Source organism: Merops nubicus, unplaced genomic scaffold (genome assembly GCF_000691845.1).
Source record: "Merops nubicus isolate BGI_N331 unplaced genomic scaffold, ASM69184v1 scaffold1893, whole genome shotgun sequence".
Lineage (NCBI taxonomy): Eukaryota > Metazoa > Chordata > Aves > Coraciiformes > Meropidae > Merops > Merops nubicus.
Window position 1 is genome coordinate 16894 of NW_008599353.1, and position 9426 is coordinate 26319.

The 9426-nt window shown below is 38.2% G+C and overlaps 1 protein-coding gene across 1 annotated transcript in view; it reads right to left on the minus strand.

Moving 5' to 3' along the window:
- PRMT3 (protein arginine methyltransferase 3) overlaps nucleotides 1–9426 on the minus strand; it is a gene marked incomplete at both ends in the record, with an annotated part of 39004 nt that overhangs the window by 16658 nt on the left and 12920 nt on the right. Inside the window, one exon of the mRNA XM_008937327.1 lies at nucleotides 1923–2001. Within this exon, the coding sequence (XP_008935575.1) occupies nucleotides 1923–2001 (79 nt within the window). The remainder of the gene's footprint in view (nucleotides 1–1922; nucleotides 2002–9426) is intronic.

A 9426-nucleotide genomic window follows, 5' to 3' on the forward strand; every position in this document is an offset into this window, starting at 1 on the left:
CCCCAAATACAGCTATTCTGTACTGTACACATTACCCTAGACAGCTTGCATAATCCACTTCAGCATGCCAATAGGCTACACTGAAGTAATGATGATATGACTGACTGAACACAGCCCCAGAATTTGGATTCTATTCCCAGCTCAGTTGTAGAAAGATTTGGCCAAACTGCAGCTGCTATTGCTTTTTTCAGCTTTCAAATAGCCCCTGTAATAATGATCTTGGGCTCAATAGTACAAAGTGACTTGAGACAAAATGAAGCTTTATGGCAAATTCAGAAGTTACTCTGCTAAGACTGCACCTCAGAATGAGCTCTTAGTTTTGGCTCATCTAAATTTGGATGTGCCCACAGTTCTGCTGCTATTCATCTACACTGCAGCAACTGATAATTCGTGAAGAACGTCTCATGAACCTTAGGCACAGCCATTTATTTACCTGCTATACAACCTGGCAGCAATTCTAAGCATCTCAAGGAAGCAGCATTCCATTTAAAATCTGGCCATACCAATGAGCGACTGTACAACACTGTATGCTTTGTGAAGAGTCAAATAAGGGCCCCAAACCCTTCTCAGACCACAAAGGATAAAGGTACTGCAGAACCAGCCCACCCCGTCTCTCAAAGGAAACTCCCAAGCCACCAATGAACTTACCAACAATACACAGGACAAGATACTATCACAGTGTCAAAAGAAGTCAAAAATTCCTGGCCCTTTTCAGAAGGCTTGGAAAGTAGTTGCTAAACATAAAATTATTCCCTACAATTTTGGGGGCTGCTCCCAGGTTTAATTACATTGCAATTTCATATTATGAGCACATAAGTATCTATATAGAGCACACCACAACCACTCTGGACTGCTCTACATTACTGAAAACAAAAAAACCTCTTACTGTCACATTGCCCAAGTGGCTTCTAAATATTTTAACATGTGAACAGTTATCTCTTGCATGTGTATTCAGCTTTGTGACCAAATGCTGAACAATTGCATAAACCCCCTTTTTTATTGCTGCACTCTAAAATACAGAAGCCCACTGCAATCCGAAGGAAGCACTGCAGCCAGCACTGTTACACAGTCATTAATCCAATCATTAAGGCAGTGTAGTGAAACTAACTATGTGCATGGTTAGCACAAAAGGAGATGAAAAACCCCAGACTGATGACTACGATTGGAAAGGTCAATATGAAATACAATACTGACAAAGGAATTAAGCACAAGGAATAAAGGACACGCAGAGCTTGTGCAGAACACTGCATCAGATAAGGAAGAAATATTTACAGGATTTAAATACTGCTCAAGACGACACCATCCAAGCTACTCAAAAGGATAAAAGAACTCCACTTCAAAATAAAACCTTTTTGTTCTGTCACTTCCCTACCCAGCAAGGATGAAGAAGGGGACACACCCACCAGGACAGAACAAATATGCTGTACTGAAACAACGGAATGCCATCAGCTGCTTCATGCAGCTTGTGTTTAAAACCATGTCCTCCCCACATACTGCCCTCCTCCAGGAAAACATCCTATCCACTTCTCCTCTAATTCACAGTAGCTTACTCCAACAGCATCACACCTAACAGAAGAGAACTTATTTTCCTCTGTTGGTAGTTATACAGAAATTGGGATTTTGAGAGGGGAAAACAAATGCCTGTATGCGTGGGAAGAAACAGGGAGGAAAAATTTAGACTGTACTTAAGAATAAATAACCCCCTCTGTTCTTAAGAACACCATTAACTTGAAGCCTTGATATCCCATCTAATGTTCTTCTATTACCCATACAGTAAATTAATGCCTTGAAGCTCATACTAATGGAAACATTTTTCATTTAGACGGGCAACTTTCTCATCCATGCATAACTTATTCTGAGTCTCTGAGTTCATTTAGTTTCCCCCCAGAGCTAAATTTATTAGAAGAATTATGCACACCAACCTGAGCCTCCCTCTGCCAGGTACTTGTCCTTTGCATAGATGACAGAATCCAGCATTGACTCAAAGAGGAGGAAATAACCCTGTTTATAGAAAAGAGAAAATTTAGAAACCATTATGGTTTTATGTAGCCTAATTATTCAATCTACAGACAGACTTTATCAACACAGTTTAAGAACTTTATATGCCCATACAAGAGGAAAATATATTAAATTTCTATGGCCTCAATGAGAAAAGTCAGCATCCAGTGAATTTCTCAGCAGCACTGTCACTTCAAAACTTCAGTTACATAGAGTATCTTCTTCAATTTCCCAAACTGTAAAGATCTAGCGCCTACTGAATTAATGAGCTACAGGCAAATATCGAATCTACACCAACAATTACTTGATAAGAGTCATACAACATCAAAAGAAATCAAATTCACCTCAAACCAAGTGAGTGAAAAGTTGTATGTATGGATTTTTTGGTAATAACAGAGGTGCCATACAAAAACAAAAGAAAAAAAGACCAAGAAAATAGCCTCCCACTTAAGACTGCAAGTAACATGACCATTGTCAGAGAAACACCAAATGGTGTTTGCATCTTTACTACTTCACATCTGCAAGCCTGTGATGCCTCACATCAGTTTGGGCAAGGCTCACTAAAGTGGAAATAAATCACATACCACAAACATGGGTTCTCTGGAGGTTCTATGTGATTTAGCAGAAAAAACTCAGGATAAAAATGGTTAGAACTAGATTTGCATAGTTTTTTTTGGTGTTTAGATTAACTTTGTAGCAGGTTAATCATATTGCTATAGATGTTCAGAATAATTTCTTGAAAACTCAATTGAGTCAGTCATTTTCTGAAACAGAAAAAGATTTCTTCAGTAACTCAGATATAAAAACATAGCAGCATTACATACAATTAGCATTTTATAGAAAACATCTAGTTTCCCAACTACTTTTATCTAAACTGCAGATTTCTATGAGATCTATAAGCCTTTGCTTTCCACGTGATTTACTGATTTTACATCCTTCCTGTCTTCCAAGTTGGAGTATGACCATTATTGTTACTGAATACTGCAACACATTTGACTCATATATACACATCCTTAGAACATTAAATCAATTAAGACAAATCATACCAGCATACATTTTGGATTTTCACTTAGTGCCCTAGGTCTCACTTTGCTTAAAACACAGCTTAGCCATATGGCTTGATTTATACCCTGACTGCCAGTAGGAAAGAACAAAAAAGACAACTAGAGGTCCAGGCTTTGGACTTGCAGTCCTGGAGGTCCGCCCTGTCAGCAGTCCTACAAGTCCAGTCAGCAGTAACCAAAGCTAAGAAGACTTTTGCCTTGGTCTTTCCTACACTTCCATTTTTGTACATCATATGGATTTATTTTTACTTTCAAAGGCATCACACCACACTCCCAGAGACAGACAGTGTTGCATGGGAACTGCACTGCTGAGACTACCAAGTTTACTACAAGTTTATGCCATCTTGGATGTTTATTTTGCCTGAGGCTTTTAGAAAAATGAATCCTGCAAGTTCAGAACTCATTATAAACATCACCATGCACACTACAACCTTCAGAACTAAAAAAAAAAAAAAGGCAGAAAACTAGAAACTTGAAGCTTGACTTATATTCAACAGGAACATAGTTTGGAAATAATGGAAATGCCCTTTTTCTACTATTTCTTCTGGTAACATGAGTGTGCTCTGCTGGACACTGTTCTTCCAAATGTTGCTTGTCCTTTCAGTATACTGCCCAACTTTACAAAGTCCTCAAAATAAGTCTGAAAACAAAGATTACTGCTTTGTAAGCAGTATGATCTTTAGTAAGCTTTGCAAGACAGCTGAAAAGGCCAGGAGCTCCAATTGCATCAGGCAGAGATGATTTTATGCCTACTGCAAGCCAAAAGCACAGAATGGTTTTTTTTTTTTTCTTTCTTACTCTTGCAAATTTAAAAATAGAATATATGTTTAGTTCATTTAAATTCTTTTCAGATGCTTTTAACAGAAAATGAGCTGTTTTCACAGTTTACCTCTAGGACATATCTTCAGACTAGTTCCTTGCAAGAGTCAGCAAGTTCAAGTGACATTTTTACAGATCAGCTCTCCACTTATTTCTTCCTACCTAAAACACTCATCACCTACATCTGCCAAACAAACAAGTAGTACAGCTGGGAGACACTTTCTCATGAGAAATACAGTGAAAATCTCTCTGCCCTTTTCCTGACCTTTCCACTATGGCATCATGTGTTCTTCCCCTGCTCCCAGTTCCATCTTCCCCCCCAATTCATTATAGCATTCCTGTAAGTTACATAAACTGTCAATGGTACTGAATCAAGTAATTTATAACCTACACCAAAACGTTTTGCTCAGTGTGCTGTGCTCATCTGTGGTGTAATTCAGGATGTAATTTCACAGGCTGCTGCCTCACCTGTAGGGGTGCGTCTGGAAGGAGAATTACACCTGATGTCTTCTCCCCATGATGCTCTGGGGCACTCTGACATCCACCCCAATAATGGGCAGGGGTTTGTTTTTTTTTAAGCATGCATTAGCATCTTCAAAATTAATTACTGCAGAGAGATCTCCAGGATACAAATCTGTGAGCTGCATATTAATAATTCAATCCTAGTGACTAAACCAAGACACAGAAAAGAGAAGCTGGACATTTCTTTCTCAAAAGGAACTTGGAGTTCCTCATTTTTATATTTTCAAAGCTGAAACAAAATACCTGTTCTCCAGCTTACAGCAAAAACACATGTAAACAGACTGGGATAGGTGCAGGAATACACAGCACTATGGAGTTATTCCACTCCAGCATATCTATGTCCTATGTAACATCTGTCCAGGAAGTCAGCTATCAAAAATGCATGAGTCCACTCACAAATTTGAATTTGGGGGCACGTGACTATTATTACATTTCTTATATATCCTTTACATCTGTACTTGGTGTTTCTAACAGACCTACACAATGCTCCAAAAATTTTGATGCCTTAATACCCTGTATTGTTATTTTTTTCTCTATTGTTCATATAAACTACAGCACTCTAGTATTTATTTTCATTTTAATCCAAAGCAACAAAACAATGTTTTGCCAATCAATCTCAATATTAACTACAGGAAGTTTTTAACATTAGTGCCTCAGTATTTCTGATGACATTCTCCATGGTGAAAAAGATATTAAGCTCTTTAAAATCATCAAGACAAGAACACCACCAAGTTCTGAAGGATACCTCATTATGTGGAGAACACTAACAAAAAATGCTTTGTCTAAAACAGAAATTACTTCAGAGTGAAAAAGCCTCTTCATGTACTTGTCCCTTACCCATTTCTACCAAAACCCTAGTGGAACTGGGTTTTGCCTTCACTTTCTGCTTGGTGGTGAAAGTCATATATAGTTCAAAAAGTAGCATTAACTTGTTTAAAATAGCAAAAATTAGTAGAATTTTGTGTACAACAACAAAAATTAAGGATAGATTCAAAAAGAAATCTTTAACTAGATCAACAGCTGAAGTGTCATGTTCCCCCCCCCCTTCTAGCAAAGGTCCATTCTATTGCTTTCTGCAACATAACTGAACCTGCTCTGGTACCCCAGGTTCACTGAAGCTGAACACAGACTAGTTAATGAGATTAAAGGCAACTATATAATCACTAGCCCAGAGTGTGGAGGTTTTTTTAAGCCCTGACAGTATAAAAAAGAGCATTATTTTCTTGAACTTAAGTTTCTAACTACAAGGTCTCCATGAGACTACAGAGTAAAACAAGTTACAGAGGGTATGTGAACAGATTGGACAATGGGTTCTGATTTAAAACAAAATCTTGCACTAACAGGTGGGCAAAACTGATACAGCCCACTCAGTTTTGTGAAAAAACACTTTACTTGACAATACCCCCCACAAACCTGTAGCACACTTAAATGAGAAGCAGCAACTACACATCAAGTCTTCTACGTGCTCTGCTGCAGCACCATTGTCCTTACGCTGAGTGAGCCTTCATGCTGATCTCTCATGTATGATTTAATTTAAAAAAAGGAAACAATTCATTACCAGCAGAGCAAGCCCACACATTCCAAAATCACAGCTTGACTTTGTTATTATGCACACCCTGTTGTGGTTGTAAACAATGAGTGAGAACACCACATGAGAAGATCTGGAAAGCAGAAAAGTGATACCCATTACTGGTGTTGGGGAAAAAAAATCAAAATATTTTCATGCAGGGAAATACAATTACTTTATAAAAACCATTTTTCTGTAAAAAAATTAAAGATTTCAGCTACTTAGTATGCACTTGGCCCATCAGTATTAAAAACACAAAACCCATCAATTCTTATGTACAATTATATATTATTCCTGTTATAGAAATAGAACACTTGTATTAAAGCACCTCCAAATACTAACAGAAACAGCAGAGAATATTAAGACTACAAAAAGTCTAGAAAATATTAAAGAAGTGCCATCACTGCATATGCATCATAGAAATAGGGGAAAGGAGGAAGGAGAGAAAAGATGGCTTCCAGCGTTTCAGACATGGTCGCTTCCTAGTCCTTTTCCCTAGATCCTTAATACCTCCCTTTCACAGCTCATCCTGGTATCAGTTGCAATTATTTAATGTTAAAAAAAGGAAAAAAAAAAGGGTACTACCTACTCAAATAATGATACTATTAAAAGAAAGAGTACTGGATTCTATCCTTGGTTTATTTTGAGAGAGCATCTCCTTCCTGTTTTTTTCCTTGTGTAGAGCTCCACTGCATATTCACTATCATAAAGCACTGCATAAAGAAGCAATTTATGAGGACACACTGTACTCTGAGCATGAAAGAACCATCTCAGACAATTGTCTCTCACAGAAAAAATCCTTACAAACAAGAAAAGCAGATATTTTCCAAGTGAGTAAAAAAGCACCAACGATTTTACAATTACACCACCAAAACCCCCATGCAGTAACACAGCCACCTTTAGATGTCTGCAGCCATCTTTCCCTGCCAAGCTTTCCATTTCACCAAAAACTAGCTTCAGCACTCGGCACAGCAGCTCTCATTTCCCACTTACATGCCAGATGTAAAACTACCCTAACTACAGCAAAACAGCATTTCTTAAAATTTGGTATCTCTGGGGAGAGTGCCCAAATACCATCCTGACTGAGCACAAGGCTTTCATTCTTACAAGGCCTTTCCCACCACCCGTGCAAAGAGCACCACATTCAAGTCAAAACTGCAACCTTCTGATGAAATTTCTGCATTTGCAAGCCACTTTCAGGTCAACTTGTGACAAAGGTTTCCATCCATACACAACAGTGCACAGGAATCGCTCAGGTGTGTTCAGAAATCATTTGCATCAGGCAGTGGGTACAGATACTCCATCAGCTGCACCCTGCCTTACAAACCTGTGGAGGTGTTCCTGGTCAGCCACATCTAGCTGACCCTGCTTTGGCAGGAGGGGTGGACTAGATCATCTCCAGAGGTCCCTTCTAAACCCGTTCTGTGATTCCATGAAAAAGAAGTTCTAGTTTCACAAAGGCTTTCATGCTTCAGAGCTCCAGGCAACCAACCAAAATGGTGCATCAGAAGCTTACAGTCTAAATAAATGGCTTTATCCAGGTCTTCAGTAGTCCAACAGGCCCTCAGCCTTCAGCAATTTGCCCTTTGGACACCAAGAGAACAGCTCATCACACCTTCGATTGCCTTTAACAGTGACTTACATGCTGGTTTTAGTCACACGGAGGCCCTGCTTATGGTCTGATTTTAACTGTGCCAAACACCTTCAGATGTCACAAACAGTGCCTTGAGTTTTTATATTAAAAGCATTATCAATGCTAATTTCCTTCATAGGCTTAAATAAAGCCACTGAAGAGACAGTTGCTCATCATTCAGCCTGTAAATCTGCAACATGACAAAATATATCCAGACGAATTTAAAACTGCAAAGTATTATTTTGGAAGATACCAAATATACATTTGAAATATAATTTGGCTATATGTATATATATGCACCCACCTTTACCTGCTGTGTAACATTTAAGACACTTCTCCAATTTTTGCATATTTTGAGGGAACAAATTTTAAAATGAAAGAGAAGTAGGACAGCAAGGAGTCTGTGGAAGCCATATGTCACTTATGTGATTAAGACAATGATCACCATAAACCACTCCCTTGGAGATGCTGATAATGCAACACTACCTTTCACAAGACACTGTTCTATGTGCCCTCTCTCAGCCAGCCTGGTCTACAAACATTCCTGAGGGATGCAGCATTTTTCCTCTCTGTTGCCTCCATCCTATTGCTTCACGTTTGTTTTTAATTTTCTTATTCTCCAAACAGTTCTAAAAAAGCTGACAGTGTATTGGTCTTAAGCACTGTTCCATACCAAGCAAAACAATGTTATGGCTCCACAAAAAAAATAGTTTGATGTTTACTAGTCTAAAAGCAGTCTGTTTTCTAAAATGAACAGCAACTTCTCATTTTTGTGAGAATGAAAAAACACTGTTTCCATTAAAATTTTCCTGCTAGTCCATACAGACTCAAAATAAAAAAGCTGGAAACTGACAAATACTGAATTGCTTTTTGCTCTCATGCTTGACATCTCCAACATTTTTAAGCAGCCACGTTCATTAACAAAAGAATTCACACTGGTCAGTATCATGTAGGGAAGGAAAAGATAAAGCAAATTCACACAAGCAAGCCAGACAAAGAGGCATCTTCTTCTGCATCTAAGCAACATAATGTTCCCTTCTGGACAGCACTGGAACCCCACACACACTGCCCAGCTATCAATCTTACTTCTACAGCATTGTCTTCTTTATCTCTGTATTGCAGCAACCTATAAAACTGCTAGCCTCCTGAAATATTTCCAATACCTAATTAAGTGAAATGCACATGGCTATATAATTATGACATTAAAAGGTGAATTAGCACACAAATGGGAAATATGGAACATTGAATACTTCATTTCTTACAAGAGCTGCTTTTCAAAATCCTTTACTTCACCTTAAAGGCACTGATTTACAACAAGACTTGAGCTCTTAAGTGCCCAAGTTCCTTTTAAAACCAACCCTGGGCTCCAGAATGAGGAATGTGATTTTGGGAACATTATTCTTGGTGCACATATTAGGCAGCTGATCAGAAGAGTCCCTGAAAGAACTGTAATTATATTTCTAGTGAAGTCACTATGCTGCCAGAAATCATCAACCATAACAGACTATTTTTAAACCACCAGTTTAAGCCAATGGCTTCAATCTTTCCCAAAACAAGCAACCTCAACACTAAATTAAGCTCAATGCTTCAAACAATGCTCATGATAGCAGTGGAGGAACAACTTTTGCAGTTTTCCAGCTCATTGAAATATGCAATATAAAAACCTAAAATCCACAGAAAACCCAAAACTATTTATTTCCATTACCTGGAAACTAGTTATATATATATATATATATATGGATCCACAGTGAGCACATGACTTCTCTCCCTAAGGCCCATGTATATAGTAGAACAGCCACAGTTTCTAGAAAAAAAAAAAAACA